Source organism: Narcine bancroftii, chromosome 2 (assembly GCF_036971445.1).
Source record: "Narcine bancroftii isolate sNarBan1 chromosome 2, sNarBan1.hap1, whole genome shotgun sequence".
NCBI classification, from domain to species: domain Eukaryota; kingdom Metazoa; phylum Chordata; class Chondrichthyes; order Torpediniformes; family Narcinidae; genus Narcine; species Narcine bancroftii.
This window is the reverse complement of record NC_091470.1, coordinates 257,792,713-257,818,354: the sequence shown is the minus strand read 5'-3', so window position 1 is coordinate 257,818,354 and position 25,642 is coordinate 257,792,713. Positions and strand designations below refer to the sequence as shown.

The following is a 25,642-nucleotide window of genomic DNA, read 5'->3' as shown; positions in this document are numbered from 1 at the left end:
TCCTTTTCCTTGCTTCAGAAACCAAGGGTTGATGTGGACAAGCTAGCTTGCAAGGACTTGGTTCAACACAATTGCCCAATTTTAAAATAAATATTTAAGCTTGACAACAAACTAAGTAGAAATAATGACTGCTAAGAGAACTCCAAACTTCCATATACAATAAAAATACACACTGAAATGTGATTTTTGATTATAACATGATTAATTTGTAACTTACTAACTAATTAGCCTGGTCTATAAACATTATAATGGATAGAACGATTGGAGCTTCAGTTTTAACTGGCACATTTTAACTTTAGCTTGCATTGCAGTCAGTGAGCAATTGTTCTCTGTGACCTATGAAGATTCCTGATACCCTGTCTTTTGAACAGACTACAGCAAGTACAACACAACCACACTTCCATCACTACTTGGAAAAAAGGAGCCAAACACTAGGTTCTTGAAGCATCAGGAATAGACCCCCCCCCCAAAAAAAAAGTTTTATACAACCAATTGCTAATTAGCAAGTCTGAAAATACTTGGTTTATTTGGAGAGTTGCAGAAACTCATTATAATTAAAACTTCAATGTGAGAGGAAGAGGAGAACATTTGTACATCTCCCTAGTAATGATACTAAAAACAGAGCTTTTCATCTCTTGCCCACATCTGATTTATCCATTGCAAAGAACCAGACAAAAACAAAACTCTAGAGTAGCCATTCTCACCCCTTTTTCAGCTGTGCCCCCTTCCAGGATTCACCTCAAAGTTTATGGGCCCTTTTTCATGTGAAGCAGTCAAGTTTGGTTTGTTCCGTTCTCCTATCTACTACTCAAAAAAACACATTTATATAACATGAGACAAAAAGAAAACAAGGCTTTTACTGATGTGAGCTATGATCCCTGTTGAGAATGGCTGCTCTAGAGCTGAATAATAAAGAAATTTGCTTTTTCAAATGCATTACTATCTATACAGTTCCTTCTGGATGTATAGAAATTAAAATTAGATTGATTTGGGGTGGATTCCATAAATTCCTTCCTCCGAGAAATGTATCAGGCATTTTTTTGTTTATTAATCAGGTTTGAGGGAACTCCACAAGTATAACAATAATTGGTGCAGATTCTGACCACAAGCTTAAAGTAAGATGTCATGTTAAAATAACTTGCATTCGGTTGTAACTTTCATGACTGAAACTTTCCTAGGTGCTTGGCTGATAATCCTGTATTTTTTGACTTGTTCCCACATACTGTGAAGCAATTATGAGCTGGGACCCCAGAGAAATGATTCAAACCTTGCATGTGGAATCTTTGGCATCAACCTGTCAGGGCAAACAAGTTGTTGGGTTAACACCATCTCACTAGAAAGTTAACTCAGCAGATGGTGCAGAACTGGAATCTCTGCTATGATTTCTGTGTTCAAGTTGAGAGTGGAACTTGTTACCACAATCTTCTGGAAGGGAAGTACATACTGACTCAGCCACAACACACATCAAAACAAGCAGATTACCAGAAATATCCAGCAATACCAAGAAATAACACAAAATAAATGTTCTTGATTAGAAAATGAATTCCTCTTTAGACAAGATACAACAATGAAACAAAAGCAGATGCATTTTTTTTATTATGGATATAATGCGATTTTAAACTTTCATTTTACATATTTATAAAATCTAATTGGAACAGCCTTGTTAGAGTCTGAAATTAAAAATATTACTCACTCTGAAATGAGAGTTTTTTAAGCAGTGGGCAAACAGGAATAAAGTGTAACATTACAGACTTTAGTTACGTGAACTTGATTATGATTCTCTATCAATTATTTAAAATTTATTAGACTTCTCATGGCAGCATAGAAAATATTTCAGTATCTTGTTATAAAACCAGCAAGGTGCCTTTAAAATTAATTTTGGATTGTTACAAATTTTTTTTCTATGAAATAAACTATTTGCCCAATTCTATTCCTGATTAAACTCCTGCTCCTCCCAGCTGTATTCTGCAGTTCCTGAACAATGCCCCTTTTCCTTCACAGAGCTTGTGCTCCTGCCTCAGGCCAACAAGCCAAGCCGTGAAATCTTCGCCGAAAGGAAGGAGTGGATGATAAAAACAATAGGTTTTGGGCACGAATGAAGGTCCAGTTGCTAGACAAGGAACAAACAAAAGGAGGAGATGTGAGTTGTGACAGAGTTCAGTCAATCTTCAAGATGGGTTTACAGAAAACAATTCTGGTTGCTTTTGAAATCAATATTGCTCATTTATTAATTAGCTTGTTTCAATAGTCTGATCCACAACATAACAGCTAACCATGACATTGCAAAGATAGCTCTCATTATGTACTCCAATTAAGGGACTGAGATTCAATTCTTCATGTCCAAAGTATATTTAGTGTGAACACTGTCCACACTAAGTCACCAGTGGTATTTAATTTTTTCAAATTTCCCAAATAAACCCAAGATACACCTGTTTAAATATGCAATATGTTTGATTGCACCCATAATTCCAGTGGAGAAATCATTCAATCTGTTTAGCACTTTATACAACTCCTTTAATGTAGTAAAATGTTGAGTTATTTTATATGAGCATTTAAGCCCAAAAAAGGCTGAAATATTAGGAGTTCAATATTAGGACTTTTTTCCCCGATGAGAAATGAAATATCTTTGCCCCTTGGTTTTAAAGGACCAACCTTTAAATGGTTGTAGGACATCACAGAGAAATTAGACCATGGAAAGATTTAAACACAAGGATGTGGTTTTAAATTTGAAATATTGCCAGACATAGAGCCAACATCGGTGGCTAAGCTCAAGGATGATGAGCGAGGAAGACTCGGAGGAGATATTATTGCACTGAAAGTTATAAACAGAAAATTGCTCAAGTTTGTCACTTTATACCTGATACATTGAGAATGGTTCTTCTGCAAGCAGTTGCTCAGTTTAGCTCTAACGTTCACTCAGCTGTTTCAAGTGGAAGAACAAAAGAGCAACTACAGAGTGTATCGTTACAATGAAGAAATTATTTTGTACCATGGGAGCACTGTGCTTGGAGTCATTCAGAACCCTGATGGGTGCAGGGAGGATGTAAGGGATAATTGTTTGGGGAAAAATGGGAGGAAAGAAAGACTCTAATTACAATGTTAAAATATAATAGTGTGAGAATGGTTTTGCAGTAACTAGATTATTGTCCTAACCCTCTAAATCTGAGAATAATGTTAAATGTGCTGTGCAACAAAGCTCAAATGTAGTTTAGCAGGTTTTTAGGGATCAGGCCTTCATTGCTGTATTGCTCAAGTCATGTTCCTGGTTAACTTCCCGCAGATGTGCTGGTCAGGCAGCATGGATGAGAAGTAAAGGGTAACCAATGTTTACAAAGCAAGGATCTCCCAGTTGCCAATCATTTAATTCCACACACTGACATGTCTGTCCAGAGCCCCACGTACTGCCAAGCTGAGGCCACCCACAAATTAGAGGAGCAAATCCTTATATTCTGGCTTGGCAGTCTCCAATCAGTTGGCATCAATATTGACCTCCAATTTCTGTTAACCCCCTCCCCCAGTCTCTCTCTCTCCCTATCCTTCTGTCTCTTTTCCTCTAGCTTCCTCAGCTTTTCCCTTATTAGAGAACAGCATTTCTTAGCCCTCTCCCCGTCACTTCTCAGCTTCCTTCTCTTCTACCCTCCCACCTGTTACCTCTGGGCCTGTGCTCCTTCCCCTCTCACCCCACCTTTTCATTGCAGCATCTACCTGATTTATCTTACTCATGACAAGGGACCCATTACTGAAACATTGGTTACTAGAGGGCAGGGAAACCTAAACTTGAGGAACACAACATAGTCCTCCTAGACAGCCTTAAGCCTAATGGCATGAACAATGATTTTTGTAATTTAAGGTGACCCTCCCCCACCCCCATCTGATCCCATTGTTTATTCCCATCTCTTTATATAGTCCTGTAATTTTTTTTCTCTCTCTCATGTTTCTTGTGTCCTGTGGGCCACTCTCCCAGCCTCTTTCCCCCTTTATATATGTGATTTCACCTATTTTATTTTAGCCCTGATAAAAGATTCTGATCTGCCGAGTTCCTCCAGCAATTCTTTTCTTGTGCAACGTTTCAGGTTGAAGATCTTTCATTATACATGAATATAACTTTGGTTGATGTCATTTTTGTGACAGCTGTTTGCATGCTTTACTATCTTAAAAGGCCATATAGATACCACTGTAGTGTTTGTTCCATATTATTAACATCAGTGGAGGAAATATAAAGGTACTCACAATTTCTCCATCCCTTCCACCAAAGTCCAGATAGAGCATTCTCACGCCATCATCTGAGGAGTTCTTTAATTTCTCAAAGGAATAGTGCCAGATCACCTTTGGGATGCTTCCTTCCTGGGCCTCTTTCAAGATAGTAAAACCATTTTCATAATGAATTTTCAGACAACATTCCTGGCTCCTGTATGTGCATGCTGTGGAGTGGATACAGAACACCAGCATTAGGGCAATTCATTCAGGACAAAGCTGCCTGGACCTAGGTGACCTGAACAGAAATGCAAACTTCAGCTCACTACCATCGTTTGGTTGTCTAACCTTACAACTCTTAAGTGGACAGTACAGTGGTACAGCTGGTGCATCCAGCTTCCTGGGTTCAATCCTGATCTCCAGTGCTGACTGGGTGGAGTTTGCATGTTCTCCCTTTAACTGCATTTGTTCAGGTTGGGAGGCAAACTGGCTGCTGTAAATGTCCCCAGGGTACAAGTGGGTGGTGGAATGTGGAGAAATTAGTTGGGATGTTACAGCATAGACTGAATGGTCTCATCGTGAGGAATATGGAGCAGGTGGTTGATCCCTTGTGCAGACTGTATTGCAATCTTACCAATTTCACAAACAACCTTGGAAAGCTAACCAATCTTTCTGCTACCCTCTCCTCACTCATTGTGTGACTTGTTAACTCCCCCCACCCATCAAACCACTACTTTCATGGCAGTCAACTACCAGCCCTAATATACAAAGAATAAAAAGCTCAAATACCTACTGCGGTTTTCCTTGTATTCAAAAGCACTTTCTCATTGATTAACTATTCTTTTGAAGTATTCCAGCCAATTCACATTGTAGCAATATTGCATGCAGACATTTTGTTCCCACCGGGTAACCTCTTGCTGTGGTAGTGACTGAAGGATAACAATTTCAAAGTAACAGGAGAATGTCAGATATCCAGGTAAAAGTGCTTTGTGATCTCTGATTCACCCGACCTGTTGGCACGAGCCTTGCTCTTTAACACCAAATCCCGCATTCTTGTTTTTTCTAGTTTATTGTTTTGTGAGTAGTCCAGCTGGGTATCTCACAGAACTAACTCACAAAACAGAAGTACAGAGATACACGGAGACAGCAGGTCATATAGCCAAAAAGAGTTAACAGTGCAGAGTCAATCATCTTAGGTGTTTAAGTGGAGGGATAGAGAGTAGGGTGTGAAGGAGGTCTTTTGCGAACAGCTCGCAAAATGTCACAGCACTTCAGTGCCTTTTTTTAAAATTGTAACTCTGTTGTATTCTTGCACTACCTGCTGTGCTATGCAGAGCCAGACTTGCCTGGATGCCACACAAAACAAAGCTTTTAACTTTATTTTTAATTTTAACAGTACATGGTAGAATGCCTCCATTAACCTACCAAGCCCATACGATTTTGGAAGGTGGAAGGAAACCAGAGCACCCAGAAAAAACCCACCAACTCCTTACAGACAATGGCAGATTTGAATCCGGCTTGCTGGTACTCTAATAACATCAAGCTCACAGCTGCACTAACCTCACTGTCTCAGAATAAATGGCAATGAACAGTTCAATTCAATTTATCTGAGACAGACGCCTCCAACAATGCAGACCTCCTAGCATTCAAAGCCCTGGAGTCAGCCTTGAATTGTAGCCCAGATTTCTGACACAGGTGTCCATTAAGCCTCAGCTGCCACCACAAGACATGAACAAAACTTTCTCGGTCTTCAGGTTTGCAAGTCCAGGGATTTCAATCAGAATCCATAAAGAAATTCTAAACAGAGATTCCTCCATTCTGCCCATTGTACAATAATTAACTTGACACTAACCGACTGCTTCACAGTCGAGCGAGCGCACCTGGTTAAAGTCATCAACTAATCGTGATTGATAGCTCCATTATGGAAGTTAAAGTTTCCAGCAAGATGGATAATTTCAGATCAGTTTTACAGTTAGCACTGAATCTAGTCGGAACTGTACAATGTGAGCAATGTCACAGTATTACAAAGTCCGAGGTGAATCAAATACCAAACATGTCACCAGCATTTACAACTTATTTAAATTCAATGTTTTTTACTTTAATTGTTTTTAACTTTTGAGATTTTTTTTACTCCATGTTATATGTTTCATAGCTTCCAGATAATTTTCTTAATCAACTTAATTTTCCTGCATAATCCTTTGAGTATCGTTTAAGATTGGAGCCATGGGAAGGCACCTGGTCCGGATGGCTCTCCTGGAGTTTTTTTAAATCCTTTTCTCATTTATTGTCTTTCCGATTAAGTACTCTCTTTTCTGAATCCTTTGCAAGGGCCACTCTGCCCAAAACTTTGAGGCTTCAATATCCCTGATTTTAAAAAAGAACAAAGGTCCAAGTGAATATGCCTCCTACCAACCTATTTCATTATTGAATGCAGATGCTAAGATTCTTGCTAAGACGTTAGCTAACAGACTAGAGAATATTTTACCTTTGATTGTTGCACAAGATCAGACCAGTTTCATTAAAAATCGTCACTCACATTTTAACATTCATAGATTATTAAATATAATATAATGACCTTCTCCTAAAATTCCAGAGTGTGTTATCTCTCTGGATGCAGAGATAAGCCTTCGATGGGGTTGAATGACAATAAGATTGAAATCCTGAGAAAATTCAATTTTGGTCCTGGTTTCATCTCATGGATTAAATTATTATACCATTCACCTTCTACATCTGTTGTTACAAATAATCAACAATCCACTTTATTTAATTTACCTCGTGGAACTAGGCAGGAATGCCCTCTCAATCTACTCTTGTTTGATTTAGCTTTAGAACTGTTATCTATTGCTTTTCTTGATTCCAAGGACATTGTCAGGATTTCTAGAGGGGGTATAGTTCACAAGGTCTCCCTTTATGCAGATGACCGTCTATTATTTGTCTCCAATCCAGAAGTATCTATTTCTTTTATGCTGTCATTACTGTCACAATTTAATCACTTTTCAGGGTATAAACTAAACTCACAAAAGAATGATTTTTTTCCCCTATAATATAATCACCTTCTAAAATTCCAGAGTGTGTTATCTCTGGATGCAGAGAAGGCCTTCGATGGGGTTGAATGGCAATAACATTGCCTATCTATGCCAATATCCCTTTTAGGGTTGTTAAGAATCAGTTTACTTACCTAGGAATTATAGTCACCAAAAACCACAAATATTTAAAGGAAGATGGTCTTCATTTATTAAAACAATTTAAGCAGACATTGTCCAGATGGTCACCTTTATCTATTTCATTACTTGGTCATATTAACTCTATTAAAATGATTATTTTACCCCAAATTTTATACTTTTTTATGCAATTCCAGTCTTTATCCCCCAAGTTGTTTTTTTTTTAAATTCCCTTGACTCTATATTTGGCAAAACAAATGATGTCGGCTGAATAAGCTTCATTGGCAGAAATCTAAGAGGAATGGAGGCTTGGCATTGCTGAAATTTAGAAACTATTACTGGGCAATCAATATGTGTTTTATCTTGTTTTGGATTCAATATTTTAATAGACTGAATCGCCCAGTTTGGGTCTCTTTGGAATTGAGGTTGGCTGCAAAGTTTTTGTTTTATCCTTTTTAGGAGTAGCAATTCTTTTTTCTTTAGCTAAGGTTAACAGAATGATATACAGCCCTGTAGTAAAAGACAGAGATCTTGGAATAACATCGTTGTTTGAAAGTGGATTCTCATGTGGATAATGGTAAAGAAGGCTTTTGGTATGCTGGCCTTTATAAATCAAAGCATAGAATGTAGGAGCTGGGAAGTGATGTTGAGACTATTCAAGGCATTGGTGAGGCCAAATTTGGAATACTGTGTGCCTTTCTGGTCCCCAAATTATAGGAAGGATTATCAATAAGATACAGAGGGTGCAGAGAAGATTTACTAAAATGTTTTCTGGATCACAGCATCTAGAATACAAAGAAAGATTGAGTAGACTGGGTCTTTATTCATTGGAGTGTAGAAGATTGAGGGGGGATTTGATAGAGGTATTTAAAATTATGAGGGGGATAGATAGGGTAGATGAGATTGGAACCAGGGGTCAAAAGTTTAGAAGTAACATGAGAGAGGCTGAGTGGAATGACCTTCCGGAAGAGGTGGTTGCAGCAAGATCAATTTTCTCATTTGAGAAAAAGTTGGATAGATGCATGGATGTGAGGGGATTGGAGGGTTATGGGCAGGGTGCAGGCAAATGGGACTAGAGGGGCCAAGATGGCCGGTTTCCGTACTGTAATTGTTATATGGTTTTATATATATCTATCGGATTTCAGGAATTTTTTTGATTCAAAATGTTTGTGATAGTACAGACCTATCACCAATGTATATAGTTACAGTATCTAGAGTGTAATAACTGTGCTTGCAGCGATTGGCTGAGAGCTTAGCCACGCCTACTGTCTGGGCCTTAAAGGGTTGTGTCCCTAGCCAGGTCGGATCATTCCGGACTGGTCGGCCACCTGTGAAGAGCTCCTGTCTTTTGCAAATAAAAGCCTTGGTTTGGATCAACAAGTCTTTGGTTCTTTCGACGAGCTCTACAATTTTATTAGCAAAAATATTTTTATTTTTAAAAAGGGATGGAGCGTCTGACTCAGCCAGAAAAACTTGACGTCGACCCACAGTCACCTACAGCCTTCAAAGCCTTTAAGTTCTGGCTGTTGAACTTTGAAAACTTCCTAAGGGTCATTGAGGTGGAGGAGGATAACCAGCGTCTAACAGCATTGCTGTCTATGGTGTCCTTGAGTGTCTACGAGAATATCCAGGATGAGACCGCAGCCATAAAGGTACTGAAAGAACTGTCCGATCAACCAATGAACAGAGTTCATGCCCGGCACGTGCTTGTGTCGAGGAAGCAACAGCCCGGCATATTTACAAGTAGTCAAGGCGTTGGGCAAGGACTGTAACTGTGTGGACAAAACTGCTGCCGAGATCACAAATGATCTCGTCTGGGATGCCTATGTGGCCGGGCTCTGATCGAACGAAGTGAGGCTGCGCTTGCTCGAACAAGGGGTAGAAAAACTAGAGGACGTGGCCTGGATTGCAATCACAATGGAGGATGCAGCCTTAAAGTCATACGAGTTCTCTAGGGACTGAACCCCACGTTCTGATGTGAGTAGAGTGCCCTTCTACCCTACCACCCCCCGAGATACTGACGGCCTGCCCCCTGCGAACCCAAAATGTTATTTCTGCAGGAGGGACAAGCACAGCAGGTCCCAGTGCCCAGCAAGAAAAGCCAGGTGCCAGAAGTGCCTTAAAAACGGCCACTTTGCTGCAGTCTGTAGGTCTAAAATGGCCACCGGCAAACACAGTGCCTCATGTGAAGCGTAATGACTGTGCTTATAGCAATTGGCTGAGAGCTTAGGCACACCTCCTGTCTGGGCCTTAAAGGGTTGTGTCCCTAGCCAGGTCGGATCATTCCAGACTGGTCGGCCACCTGCGAAGAGCTCCTGTCTTTAGCTATTAAAAGCCTTGGTTTGGATCAACAAGTCTTTGGTTCTTTCGACGAGCTCTCCAATGTTTTTCCTTATCAAGTTTTATATCATCTAGTTATGTATTTCCTCCACTTTAAATGATTCGGTGTTTGTCAATTGATATGATAATGGTATTCAGTGCTTTTGAGATTTGTTTGTTGACAGTTGTCTCACGTCTTTTGAACAGTTATCAGCAAAGTTTAATTTAGCAAATTTACTTTTTTTTTAAAAGATACTTGCAGATCAGAAAATTTTTTACAGATTCAATTACCAAGTTTTCCCATGACTTGTGAATCTAAAATGCTGGAAGGGTTTAATAACCTTTATATATGATTAGCTTTCAGAATCAAATTTCTCTCGATAAGATTAAAAGAGCATGATCTACAGTTTTCTATCTCAAACAAAAATTCGGATTTGATTCTTAAATTAGTTAAAATTTCTTCACTATGTGCTCGACCTTCTTTATACATTGGACTTGTATGTCTAAAAACAAATTACCCCATATATTTCCTGATCTAAAACCCCGATTTGATCAATATAACGACAGAGAAGCAATCTTGATACATACGCTCTGGTCTTGTCGAGTTCTTGAACCTTATTGGAGGAAGATTTTTGTTGTGTTTTGTCCATAATATTACATGTTAATCTTGAACCTAATCCTTTAACAGCTTTGTTTGGACTGTTAGATGATATTAACAAGCTATTTTCATCATATGATTGTCAAGTCTTACTATTTATAAATCTTATGGCACAAAAAAAACCTAATTTTCATAAAATGTGGAGCCCTTTTATGGATTATTTTTCTGCTCATTAAATCTGTTTATCTTGATTTATTTAAGTATATAGTTTTTCCTTCAGTTAGTAATAGTTATGCTGAATCTATAAAACATTACTATCTTTAATTTTATGTCAAACCATCCCAGTTTTTTTCTGTTCGGACAACATGATAGGGTATATCACTTGTTTTATTTTTGGAAATATACTTTTATCCCTCATATTTGGTAACCATATGTTCTCTATTCAATGTGTTCTTGTTCTATAAAACTCAATAAAAAGATTGAAAGAGGAATATTGATATACATATTGAGTAACAGGCTCTTTTAGCCTATGAGCCTGAACCACCCATATGACAAATTAATTTGCCAACCCTTTGCAAAGTGGAAGGAAACTGGAGCACCCAGAGGAAATACACACGGACACAGGGAGAATGAACAAACATCTTACAGACAGCAGCGGAATCAGATCCGGGTGGCTGGCGTTAGAGTTGTGCTAATCTCCACACTAAATCTGCCTCATTTCTAATGCAATTCCAAACAAGAAAAAATTTATTTATTTGTGGGCTTTTGGTAATACAATTCTCAGGGACAGTTGCAGGAAGCCTATTCTAGTTCTGTGGTTTGCTTCAGTTGCTGGTCTGAATTGGGTAACCCACAGGGAGTGCTGATCCAGTTGGGAGATCAAATTGCGCTGCCAACTGCACCTCAAACTAAGCTTGTTGACAGGCAGCTCTGAGTATACACCAGACTGCACCTGAACCATCCTTGGTTAAGGTAGTTAATTATTATTAAAAAATTAATTTTGAAAATTTGACCACAGCATTTCAGAATGTTTGCATGAAGGTGTTTAGGGAGGTATTTGGGCTTGTTAGAAAGTTTGCAACAAGAGGAGCTGGTTCAATCTCTCCTGCCTGCACCAACAGCAAGAGGGGCCAGATCCGTGTCCCAACTCTGTTCACCTGACCTTTGTCTCACAATCCAGGATATCGCTGGAGACTTTAAATCTCTCGTTGAAAATGCATAATGCATCTTTGCACTTGCATCTAATTATGATCATCCTGTACTTTGCAGAGTATTTCCCTTTCTCAATCCTGAAAGGTCTGCTTTAATCTTTACATTCTGTGCACCTTCTCGACTGTGGAAGTAGTCTGTTAAATCTCTCCCCATCACCTTAAATCTATGTCCTCTGGTTACTGATTTCACTACTCTGGGCAAAAGACTTTGTGTATTCACCTGATATATTCCTCACATGCTTTTGTACACCTTTATGTGATCACCCTTATTCTCCTGCACTTCAAGGAATAACACCCCAGCCTGCTCAACCTCTCCCGATAGCTCGGGCCCTTTGATTCCTGGGAACATTCTTGTCAATCTTCCCTGCAGCAAGGTGACCAGAACAGAACACAGAACTCTAAGTGGGGCCTCACCAAGTCTTATACAACTGTAATATGATCTCCCAATTCCTATACTCAATAATCTGACTGTTAAAGGCCAATAAGCAGAAAGCCTTGACTACTCTATCTACCTATGACCTTTCAAGGTCCTATATACCTGTACTCCTAGATCCCTCTGCTCTACAATGCACCCGCTCATTGAAATCTGACCAGAATTATACCTTGTATCGAGACAGCACATGAAGGTGACTGTGGAGAAGGCACACTAATGCCTCCACTTCCTAAGGAGTCAAAAGAGATTCGGCATGTCATCAGATACTCTATCAAATATGTACTGTGGAAATCATACTGACTGGTGGCATCACAACCTGGTTTGGGAATTTGACTGCTAAGGAATGCAAAAGGTTGCACAAGGTAGCAAAGATAGCCAGGTCCATCACAGGTTTTGACCTCCCATCCATTGTAGATATCTAATGTGAGGTGGTGCCTCAACAAGGCAGCCAACATCAGAAAGGACCCCCATCACCCTGGTCACAACCTCTTCCCACTGCTACTTTTCAGCTGAAGGTACAGAAGACCATCATCTCCAGGTTCAAGAACCATTTATTTCCAACAGCTCTTGAACCTCCACTTATTTGCACGAGGATAACTGTGAATATTTATCTCACTATTGTATTGATTTTCTATTTTAATCCATTTACATTTACTACTGTAATTTTCTCCCCTTACAACTACTTGTTTATCTGAATCAAGTAAGAATTTTGGTGCCTATATACATTGTAAAATGTGTATGAAAATGGGCTCACTATCAGTTATGTACAATTCAATCATTGGGAAGTTTGAAGAGGGATGGGGTCATGTTTGTATTTTCCCAGCTCAATCTGAATTAAAGCTTTGGATACCCTTGATATTTACCCCAGGGACTGTCAGTCCCTTCAGAAGCAGATAAAGGGCAGAAGGAGAGGTAGGGGGAGAAAAAAAAACAAAAATTAGTTGATATACTTCATGTTTCTGTCATTGCCTGTTTGCATATAGTGTAGTAAACCTTTTCTTCCAACTTTTGTTTTCATCAGTTTCACAGCATCTGATGTGGGGCAGAATCTCTTACCTGATAGAACATGAAGCATCACTGTACAGGCACTTCAGCCAACATTGTTGTACCCATCTACTCCATAACACTTTTTCTTGCATTCTTGTGCCTATCAGGAGTCTCTTAAATTTCCCATTGTATCAGCCTCCACCACCACTGGGTAAAAAAAGAGTATTTTAACTGTGCTGATCCATTAACCTTTCCTCTATTCGTCTGAAACAGATGTCCTCTGGTATTTGCTATTATCACCCCAAGAAAAAGGTGCTGGCTGGCCACCCAATCCAAGCCCTTCAAAATCTTGTGCATCTCTATTGGCACCTCAAATCTTTTGCAACTCCAAAGAGAAAAACCCTAGCTCTGTCAACCTTGCTTTATGTGACGTGTTCTCCCATCCCGGTAAATCTTCTCTTCACCCTCTCCAAAGCATCTACATCCTTCCTGTGATGAGGCGACCGATACTAGAAACTCACTGGTTATAACTTCTTTCATGAGTTCCACTGCTTTGTGGCAGCCCTGTACGATTTGCCTGGTCCAGCTAGACAAATTGGAGTTGTTCTCCACCCGAAAGAGGTGCGCTTCGATGCCTTGGCGAGTTCCAGTACGAGTGGCAAAGGAGAGTTCTGCGACTAGATCAGGGGAGTCTTTCCCTGCACCAGAATGCACCAACCTACAAAAAGAAATACACGGTCAGACTAACAGTTGTCAGAGATTTGAAACTTTGCAGAGTCTGTGCATCAAGCAGGGAAACAAACTTTTGGTGGAACTCAGCAGATCAGGCAGCATCCTCGGAGGTAGAGAGATAGTCAATGTTTTGGATCAGGACCTGCTCAGTTCTTCCAGTGGTTTGTTTTTTTTTTGCTCTAGATTACAACATCTGCAGTATCTTATGTCTACTAGTTAATGGAAATACAAGTAGATTGTGCTATTTGAAGATTTTTTTTTAATTGGAAAACTGATTTGAATACATAATTTTACGACTGGCTCACATCTTCTAATTAAATGTTTATTTTTGCTTTCTGAAACATCATAAAGAATTGCAAAATTGAAGCAACTTGACAAATGCATATCAGCAGAGCAGCGTAATTCCACAATCTGGGAGTTGGCAGAATTTAAATCCATGAGATGTAGGATTATATTTAAAGTTTTCATCATGGTACAAATCTTCCAAATTTCACCACCTGGCAGAGGCTGCACTTTACAAGCCTAGCACAGTGTACCTGGCCAACTTACTCAACATTCCCTTCTGCACCTCTTTTAGGTCAGATGGACTGGCCAAGATGACCCTCGCTACTAAATGTTTCTGATGGTCATGGACAGTGAGCAATTATTCAGACTAAATCAATAAATCTACATTATTAAAGCAGGCGATTGCTTTTCATTTAATGATTTTTCAACCATATAGCATAGTAGTAGCCCCTTGTGGCCCATGAAACTCGTGCTGCCAAATTACACCCAATTACCTACCAGCTCGTATGTTTTGAAGGGTGGGAGGAAAACTAGAGAACCCTGAGAAAACCCACATAGAAACAAGAAGGTACAAACCTTTTAGGAAGCAGTGGATTTGAACTTGGGTCACTGGCACCATAATAGCATCGTGCTAAATGTTTCTCCAACTGCCACCACAACTGAGCTAAGTGACTGGAGTCAAATTAATGGGATAACTATGTGCTGACCCACCTTGACATAAAGCTATATGAGAGTGCTGAGGGCAATGACACCCCCCCCCCCCCCCACCTCTGCGCTACAGGACTTGGGTTGAATTCGGGGGTGGTCTGGGAGATTGGACATGCTGGAACCACTGGCTGTAGATGAACAGAATTCAGCCCAGTGTCAGAAGTGTTGGAAGCAAATAGGACCAAACATTCCAAATCCTATTTCTTGGAATCCTACATAAAGAATTTTGTTTTAAAAAAGGTGATCTATACATTGTTGTTCTTTGGCATTTTAACGAGCCTGCAGCTGACGTGGACATTTACCTCCTCTATAAATCTTCGTCCGCGAAGCCAAGCCAAAGAAAGAAAAGAAGAAGATAATAACTATATATAACCTGTTTAACCTTTCCCTGTAACCCACATAACATTCTTGTAAATTCTCCTCTGCACTTTCTCTATTTTGTTGATATCCTTCCTATAATTTGACAACCAAAACTGTTCACAATATTCCAAATTTGGTCTTGCCAAAGCCTTATGCAAATTCAACATGACATCCCAACTCCTGTACTCAATACTCTGACTAGTGAAAGCCAACATACCAAATGCTTTCTTCACCACTCTATCTACATGTGACTCCACTTTCAGGGAATTATGTATCAGAATTCTTAAATCCCTTTGTTCTACTGGACTCCTCAATTGTCCACCATTTAATGTGTAGGACCTTTGCTGAATAGTCCTACCAAAATGTAGCACCTCACATTTATCAGTATTAAACACTATCAGCCATCTTTCAGCCCACTCCTCTCACTGGTCTATATCTCATTGCAGGTTTTTAAAACGTTCCTCACTGTCCAATCTGCATACTTTCTAATCTAATTTTCCACCCTATCATCTAGATCACACATGTCAAACTCTGGCCTGCGGGCCAAATTTGGCCCGCGATATAATTATATTTGGCCCGCAAGATCATTTCAAAAATGTATTAGAGGTGGCCCGCTAGCCGCCACGCCAGTATAGCGCATGCACAGCTAATACTATAAATCCCAGAATGCATTGGCGTCAGCCCGCTAATCGCCCCCACCTCCTCTGTTTACATTGCAGGGTCTCACCGTGGACTCTGGTTTTGGGGCCTGGCCGGTGTCAGGGGAAGCCAAGGCCGCTTCCCAGCGCCCGGAACCGGAGGCCTCGGGCCTGACCTCGCCAGGACCGTTGCCCACTCCCCCTCCCTGCCGCAGGCCGACCCGCGACTCACGGTGACGGGGCCGCTGATCCGCCGAGATGCCGCCCTGCAGCGAGAGCCGATGCCCCCGCACTGTCGTTGTCCAACCTGATCGCCCGCAAACCCCCGCCCTCCCGCACACAGGCCTGATTAAGGATTATGAACTTTAATCTCAGGATAAAACGATCTTCCAATAGTTTCATGTCACAGTGATAAATATATTCCTGGTTAAAAATGGTCCTGCATCTGGATACAAGCTCATTAGGCATAAAACTTGAAAAGTGTGTAAATCAAAGGATATCTGTACCAATGGAAAAAGGACATGGCAAATAACCCTGCTAGAGTTCATGCCCACAATCAGTCACCCATTTGATTGTTTCAGGAATCATGTTATTCTCCCACATTCTCAATAGCCCTCAGATTTTACTATTCGACAGCACACTAGCAACATTTGACAAATCCTCTATAGAGAAATATTATTTATTCAATATTTTATTTCTCATTTGTTAATGCTTCTTCTGGAAAGAGTTTAACCAAAATGATTATTAAACATTTATTTTAATAAGAAAAAGTTTAACATTACATATGTTGAAAGAAGAGAAAACATGCAGATGTTGTTGAAAATTTTCAATAAATATTTAGTTCGGCCCTCGACTTAGTCCAAGTATTTAATTTTGGCCCTCCGTGAATTTGAGTTTGACACCCCTGATCTAGATCATTAATATATATGACCAACAGCAGTGGACCCAGTATTGATCCCTGAGGCACTCCACTAGTCACCGGCCTCAAATTTGACAAACAATTTTCCACCTCTACTCTCTGGCATCTCCCATCCAACCATTATTGAATCCAGTTCACTACTTCCATCATTAATACCTAATGAATGAATCTTCCTTTCTTATGCGGATCCTCGTCAGAGGCCTTACTAAAGTCCATGGACAACATCCACAGCCTTCCCTTTGTCAAACTTCTTCATAATCTCAAAAAATTCAATAAGATTTGTTAAACATGATCTACCATGCACAAAACCATGTTGACTACTCCTAATCAATCCCTGTCTATCCAAATAATTGTATATTCCATCTCTAAGAACACTCTCCATTAATTTACCTACCACCAATGTCAGACTCACAGGCCTATAATTACCTGGTTTACTTTTAGAGCCTTTTTTTAAACAGTGGAACAACATGAGCTCCGCTCCAATCCTCCTGCACCTCCCCTGTGGCTAATGACATTTTAAATATTTTTGTCAGAGCCCCCGTTAATTCAAGGTCCTAGGGAACATCTTGACAGGACCTAAAGATTTATCCACCTTTGTTTTCTTTAAAATAGCCAGTACTACCTCCTCATTAATCTGTACATTTTCTATGCCCTCACTATGTTTTCTTACTTCACCCGAATCAATATTCCTTTCCCTAGTGAATACTGAAGAAAAAAAAAATCATTTAAAACTTCCATCTCTTCTGACTCCTCATCTAGCCTACCCCGCTGATCCTCAAAGGGCCCAATTTTATCCCTCATTATTCTTTTGCTTTTAATATAACTGTAGAAGCCCTTTGGATTTTTTTTTTTACCTTGTCTGTCAAAGCAGCCTTGTATCTTCTTTTAGCCTTTCTAATTTCTTCGTGAAGATTCTTTTTGCACTCTTTATATCGCTCAAACAGCTCATTTATTCCCTACTGTCTATATCGATTGTACACATCCCTTTTCTCCCGAATCAAATTCCCAATATCTCTTGAAAACCAAGGCTCCCTATATTTTCTAATCTTTCCTTTAATCCTCACAGGGACACAAAATTTCCCTTTTTGAATCTCTCCATTTATCTGCTGTGACCTTCCCAGAAAATAAATTATTCCAATCCACGTCTTCTAAACCCTTTCATATCTCCTCGAAATTAGCCTTGTTCCAATCAAGAATCTCAACCTTAGGCCCAAGCCCTATCCTTCTCTATTATTAACCTAAAGCTAATAATATCACTAGACTCAGTGTTCCCCAACACAAACCTCTGTCACCTGACCTATCTTGCTCCCTCATAGGAAATCCAATACTGACCCCTCTCTAGTTGGTTCTTCTATGCATTGATTTAGAAACCTTTTCTGAACACATTTGACAATCTCCAACCCATCCAGCCCTTTTACAGTATGGGTGTCCCAGTGAATATGTGGAAAGTTAAAATCTTCAATCACCATCTTATGCTATCTCCTTACAAATTTGCTCCTCTAATTCCCTGTCCATTAGGTGGTCTATAATACACTTCCATTAGTATTTTCATGCCTTTCCCATTCCTCACTTCCACCAAATAACCTCACTGGAGGAGCCCTCCAATCTATCCTGCCATAGCACTGCTGTAATGTTTTCTCGGACAAGTATTGCAACTCCTCTACCTTTAATCCCCTGTTCTATCACACCTAAAGCATCGGAATCCTGGAACATTTAGGTGCCACTCATGGCCCCCTGCAACCAAGTTTTACTGATGGATACAATATCATATTTCCATGTGTCAATGCATGCTCTAAGTTCATCTACTTTATTCACTATGATCCATGCATTGAAATATATACACTTGAGAGAATATCCCCCATATTCACTCCTTTGATTACCATTTTCTTTTACTACCCCCTCTCCTTTATTAATTTTAACAATCTGGTCCTCTCTCCCTTCAAATCTAGTTGTCTTTTTACCCTAATCTCCGTACTCTCATTCAGATTTCCACTCCCCTGCCAAACTAGTTTAAACCCTCCCCAAAAGATCTAGCAAATCTTCCTGCCAGGATATTGGTCCCCCTCCAGTTCAGATGCAGCCCGTCCTTTTTGTCAAGGTCAGACCTTCCCCAGAGAGTTCCCAATGATCCACAAACCTGAACCCTTGCCCCCTGCACCAACTCTTTAGCCACATATTTATCCACCACATCGTCCTATTCCCAAGATTACCACCTTGAGGTCCTGCTTTTTAACTTCTTCCCTAACTCCTTATATTCATTGGTCCCATGTGGATCACCATGTCTGGATGCTCACCCTCCCCTTCCATAAAGCTGTGTACTTGATCAGAGATGCCCCTGATCCTGGCACCTGGGAGGAAACATACCAAATGGGAGCCTTGATCAAACAAGGGCATCTCACTCTGGAGCATCAACTTGGATTTTTGCAAGTGAGACTTGAAACAATGATCTTCCACTTCACATCCAGAGCACTGATAGAGAAAGGCCCAGGTAGATGCAGCCTGAACTCATGGACAATAATTAGTAGCAAACCTCCTATCTACTTGTCTAACCAACGAGTCCCCAGTCACTATCGCTCTCTGCTTCTCCCCCCTTCCCTTCTGAGCCAGGGGGCCAGCCTCTGCACCGGAGACATGACCACCTCAACTTGTCACTTGTAAGTTCCCATCAACAGTATCCAAAATGGTATACCTGCTGTTGATGGGAACATCCACAGGGGTTCACTGAGCTGTCTACATCTTCTCCTTCCCTCTCCTGACAGTCACCCAGCTACCTGCCTGAATTATAGGGGTGACCGCCTCCCTGACACTCCTGTCTGCCATTTCCTCTGCCTCCCCCAACTTCATCCAACTTCTGCTCCAGTTCCCTAACTCGGGCTGTAAGGAGCAACAGCTGGATGCACCTTCTGCATGTGTAGTCATCAGGGACAAATACACTATCCCAGATTTCTCACATCCCACAACCGGAGCAACCCACTGCCCTAGCTGACTGTATTATCTAACTTTAATTAAAATATTTAACTATCTCACCTGGCCTTACCTCTCTGGTAGCAAACAAGCTAGGTCTTTCTCAGCCTCTTCTCACTGAAGCCTCTTGATCCAAAGTCCCATTCCTTCCCTGTTCCACTCACTCCCTGGCCGCTCCCTCAGCTACCCCTCCCTTTATTGGTCTCCGCCAATTATCTTAATACCCGATTTCTCACTCCCACAAATCAACACTCTGCTTAACCCTTCAGTTGCCTTTCTTACTCTTTTTAAACCTTAACGTGACTCACCTCTCGGCCGTTTCTTGCTCCTCCTCTCTCCTCGACTTTGCTGCGCCTCAAATGGCACTAAACCCGCTGACTTTTTTAAAATTCCTTTATGCAAGTACGAACTCTTACTAATTATTGTCCATGAGGTCAGGCTGCATCTACCTGGGCCTTTCTCTATCAGTGCTCTGGATGTGAAGTGGAAGATCATTGTTTCAAGTCTCACTTGCAAAAATCCAAGTTGATGCTCCAGAGTGAGATGCCCTTGTTTGATTGACACCTTAAACAGAGTCCCATAAAACAGACACAAAAGATTACATCAAATTTTCAGCAGCTATTTCTTCAGTGGAGACATGGGCAACGTGCATCATTCAATCAAGATCCTGATAAAGGATTACGTAGTTCAGGAGTGTCAAACAAATTCACGGAGGGCCAAAATTAAAAACTTGGACTAAGTCGTGGGCAAAACTAAATATTTATTGAAAATTTTCAACAACATCTGCATGTTTTCTCTTCTTTCAACATATGTAATGTTAAACTTTTTCTTATTAAAATAAATGTTTAATAATCGTTTTGGTTAAACTCTTTCCAGAAGAAGCATTAACAAATGAGAAATAAAATATTCAATAAATAATATTTCTCTGTAGCCTTTAAGCTCCTTTTAAATGTATTTTTCTTTTCCACAAAAAAATAACAACTTGCTTCAATGACAAACAGGTTTGTCTTTTAAAATGATGAACATATAGTCTGCCTCCCACCTGTCTTGAAAGGTCCTGTTTTCTGTCTTTCGTTTGGCCATTTTTCGTAAGGGGTTTATTACATGTGAGTTGGGCGACAGGTCGCAGGTGCTAATGAAAGTAAACAGCGGAGGTGGGGGCGATTAGCGGGCTTACGGGCCGGCGCCAACGCATTTGCAAAGCATTCTGGGATTTGTAGTATTAGCTGTGCATGCGCTATACTGGCGTGGCGGCCAGCTCTAATACATATTTGATATGATCTTGCGGGCCAAATATTATATCACGGGCCAAATTTGGCCCGCGGGCCTGAGTTTGACATGTGTGACATAGTTATTGGCAGTTCCCAACGTCCCAAGACCATGAGAAACTCAATGTAACTGTCTCTGTCCTGATTGCAGTGTTATACAGCATAGGAACAGGCCTTTGACTCAAGTCATCGTGCCGATCAAGGTGTCTCCCTGAGGTGGTCTCATTTCCCTGTGCTGTGCTCACATTCTGTCTCAACCTTCAATGGAGCAGGTATAGCTCAGCATTAATTCCCCTCTCAGTGAGGGCATCAACATCTTCCTCCTTCCTGCAGAATCTGCCTCCCTCTATGCACACGTGCCAATCCAGTCCTTGCATTCATTTAGTGCTGGATGTGCATTGAGGGGAGCAACAATCCTCATGAACTCAAAGTATTAAGTTTAAACTTTTAATCTTCCAGTCAGGGTCTTTAATTTTTGCATTTATTTAATTTACATTTCAAATTTAGACATCCAGCACATAACAGGCCCTTTCAGCCCATGAGCCCTTGCTCTCCGATTACATCCAATTGACCTTCAACCCCCAGTTTTTTTTTGAACAGTGGAAGGAAACTGCAGCACCCGGAGGAAACCCACCAAGGGAGAACGCACAAACTCCTCCTAATAGCTTGGGATTCAAATCCCAGTCCTGATCACTAGTGCTGCAACAAGCTAACTATACCAACCAATTCAACACTCCAAATGGTCAGTGGTTCCCCAAAGCAACAACAAATATTACAACACAGTACAGGCCTTTCAGCCCACGATGTTGTGCCGACCTCTGTACACCTACTCCACTACAATCTTCTCTACCTCACACTTATTTTTCTTATATTCACGTGCCTAGTAGTCTTTTAAATTTTTCTATTGTACCAGACACCACCACCACACCCAGCAATGCATTCCAGGTGCCCACCACTCTCTATGTAAAAAACTTACCTCTGATATCTCTCCTAAATTTCTCTCCCGTCATCTTGTATTTGCTGTTGTTGCCCTGGGAAAAAGGTGCTGGGTATCCACCTCATAATCCTATACACCTCTATTTTAAGTCACTTTTTAGAATGACAAAATGCCAGATACCTTTTTTTTATAATTCCTTTATAACTCAAGGTTTCTTTGCAGAATTCTTAATTGTGTGCCTGCTGTCACATCTATACTTATTTGGTGCACAACAGAACCAATAACCAGACAACCTGTGTTTACAGTTGCCATCATCAATAAATAATGGGCCAGCACACGGTCAAGACCCTTTTACCCAAATTACATGGTATCTTGTGCAAGTAACAGAGATGGCCAAAGTTTAGCATCTCATCTGAAAGACGGCGCAGCAATCCCTTGACAATGCCCTGGATAAGCATCCTTCAAGGAAAATGTACAGCAGCATAAAAACCAGGACTGCCAGGCTGGAAAACAGCTTCTTCCAGCAGGCAGTGAGATTGTTCAACAATCCTAGAAACACACAAATTATTTATATATATATATAACCCATCTATTCGTCTATTTATTTATTTATGATTCCTGTCAACGTGTTGTTTGTGTGCAGAGTGTGGGTGCAGTGTGCACTATGGTCCAGAGATACACTTTTCCCATCAGGATGTACAAATACTATCAGGTGGCAATAAACTTGACTTGAATTTTGTGTTCGTTTCACTGAAGTGGGACTTGAATCCAAACTCCTCCAAGCTGAGGGCACCCTCACCAAGCCACAGCTAAATTTGGAGCGGCTGCACTTGTGTTTAGAGTCGGGAAGCAAGCTTGTGGTGGAATGCTTGCCACATTCCAGGAAGGATATCAAAAGCTCCAGTTCCCTGCACAAGATCTTGTGCACTGATTCTCCTTTGAAAAGCTTCCAGGCAGAAATAAATGGAAGGTTGATCACTGCCAGGTGATTTTTTTCCCCCATGATCCTGATATGACCCCCACTCTCTACAATTTGTTCTTGCTCCACTGCTGACTCACTTTTACCATCAACTCCCTTCCGCCAAAAAGGAGGAAAGAGCTTTACAAATTAATCCCTAGTCTAGTTCTTTTCCTGCCTTCTTGCGTTGTCTTAATTAGACACAATTCCTGCTGGCTGCTGTCCTGATGCAGACTAGAATACAAGAACAGTAAAGTACAGGCCCTTCAGCCCATGATGTTTTGCTGACCTATGTCAATCTGCTCCATAACAAACTAACCATTCCCTCCTTCACACCCATAACCCTCCATTTTTTCTTACATCCACGTACCTCTCTAAAAGTCTGAATGTTCCTATTGTGACAGATAACGCAACCACCCCCAGCAATGTGTTCCAAGGAAACAGTACTCTGTGTAAAAAAAATCTTGGATCTATTATGTCCTCTAAACTTTCCTCCACTCTTCTTAATCAGACATCCTCTGGTATTTGCACTTGTCATCCTGGGGGAAAGATGTTGCTGTCCACTCTATTGACACCTTAATTGAGTCAGCTCTCCATTGCTCCAAAGAGAAAACCCTTATTCTGTCAACCTTGCTTCATAAGGTATTTTCTCCAATTCAGGCAACATCCTGCTAAATTTCCTCTGCACCCTCTCTGATGCTTCCACATCCTTACCGTAATGAGGAGACCAGATCTAAACACAGTGCTATAAGTGTAATCTAATCAGAGTTTGATACAGCTGCACTGCTCTACTTATAGGTTCACCCTGAAGGATTTGGGATCAGAGGAGCTCTTCTCCCCCGGTTACTTCACAAGAGGTACAATGAAAAGTCAGTATTGGAGTCAAATTCTAGATGCAGTGCAGGCCTGTTGCATGAACAATCCAAAGCCTTGTTCTTAACAGCAGAGAAAAATGAAATGATTGAATGCATCTATCAAATGTTCACCGAGCAACGTAACTCAACAACATGTGATTTTGTTGAGCACAGACTTCTGTGTGCAAGCATTTTCAACTCATTCCTTCCCATTCCCCCTCCCTCCCCTCTATCTGGTGTAGGTACCAGCTCTTGGTGGGGTGTAATCAGAGTCCTCACCAAGCAGGAAGAGTTCACTCATCCAGCTAACGGGCAGACGTTGCTCTTGGGGAACGCACTCCACCACCACAGGATAATGGTTTAGAATCCACTGTAGCACTTGTGCCTTTGTAATCGCCAGTCCTGACTCCTCGATTGCAGGACCTCAGGCCTCCTTCATTCTAAAGCTACTGTCTCATCCTAAAATAATTCACTATGTCTCAATCACCATCATCTCTTCTCCAAATGTGCCTCAGTTTAAACATGCCCATCACCCCTTTGCAACCTCTGGTACTGCAACTCTCCCTTTTCTCCAATTCTGGCTGCTTGGTCATCCTCAGATGACTGCACCATCTTCAGCTTTGCAATTACTTCCCTGGACCTCTTTGCCTCTTGTCCTCTATAATGTTCTTCAATAGGCATCTCATCCTCGGCACTAATATGTGGCTTAAATGCAATTTCCTTCTGATGTACACATCGAGGGCAGGGCTTAAGGATCATAAAACTGGAGGTCTGCTACCTCACAGCTCCATAGACCCATGCAATCTCTTTATCTACATACTGGGTCAATTGACAGCAGCCCTTTAAACTATTGTTTTGGAACTGTTAGATGGGAAAATGGGAATGCAAGGCTGGGAGGGATAGAGCTCCAGAGGGAAATATCAGGCAAAACATCTTGATGAGAGGCTGAAAAGAAGACCTGACAGAGGTACATAGAATCACAAGTGGTACTGATCAGATCGAAATTGAAATCTTTCCCCTGGGTAAAACTGTCATACACTAGAGCACATGTTTAAGGAGAAGGGGAGGACGTTTAAGGGAGATGTGTTGGGCAGATAATATACACAGACCCTGTCTCAACACATTGCAGAGCAGTGAAGTGGTTACCATGCACAGGAAGAGCCTACAGGCAGCAAGATTGTCTGTGATGAATACTGGTACACCCGCCCACCGCCCCCCACCCTCCACAGTTCATTTCTCCCGTGGACTTGACCCCCTGACACAAAGGTAAGAAAGACCTCTCTTCCAGTCAGGATCACACATTATTTCCTCCACAACAGGAAGATTCCATGGATCTCAGCCAGGCCTTGGCCTCCACAGAACTCTTGACTGGGGCAGAGTTCCTTCTTGCTACGTCCACGAGTGCTTAAACCACAACCCAGTAAATTAACCTATCTTATCCAATTCACTGACCAGCAGTTACCTTACCAACCGCCCAGGGTGGTAGGTGACTGTATCTCGGCATGTCTCCCTGTACCAATAGCTATTGCCCTGATGGCAGCTGAAATCTCTTGGACTTAATCTCTAGGCTGTGTCCGGCATCAAGACCATCAAGTTGAGGGAGGCATCAGACTGAGGGACCTGAGGGTACGGGGCGTACTCAGGATATTTGACATCAGAGAGTGGGACAGATGGAGAGGCTTTCATTTAATTTTATATCCACAACATAATAACAAGCCCTCCCAGTCCATGAGCCTGTGCTCTCCAAATGCACCAGTTAACTTACAGACCCCTTACATTATTGGAGGGTGGAAAACTGGAGCACCCGGAGAAAGCCGACGCCAACATGGGTAGAGCATACAACTCCGCCAGACAGGACCAGATTTGAGCCCTGGTCGCTAGCGCTGTCTTATGCTAACCGGCTGCTCATTGTTATTAAACCAATTTATATTTTAAGGATTTTCAAGTACGATGTGTCCTTCTCCTTGGAAGGCACTGATGCAAAGTACTCATTTTGTACCTCGCCCACTTCCTGACCCCAAACATAAAGTCCCTCTTTTGTCCTTGAGTGGTCCTATCCTTTCCCCATTCACCTCCTTGTTTCTAATGCAAGTAAGATTGTAAGTAAAAAGGCCCA

General features: G+C 41.2%; 1 protein-coding gene across 1 annotated transcript in view; it reads right to left on the bottom strand.

Moving 5' to 3' along the window:
- Window positions 1-1,603: 1,603 nt before the first annotated feature.
- The window catches only part of sntb1 (syntrophin, basic 1), a 125,225-nt gene continuing 101,186 nt past the window's right edge, over window positions 1,604-25,642 (bottom strand). The window contains 3 exon segments of the mRNA XM_069920951.1: window positions 1,604-2,110; window positions 4,231-4,421; window positions 13,425-13,621. Coding sequence (XP_069777052.1) covers window positions 2,018-2,110; window positions 4,231-4,421; window positions 13,425-13,621 — 481 coding nt within the window. The 3' untranslated portion in view covers window positions 1,604-2,017.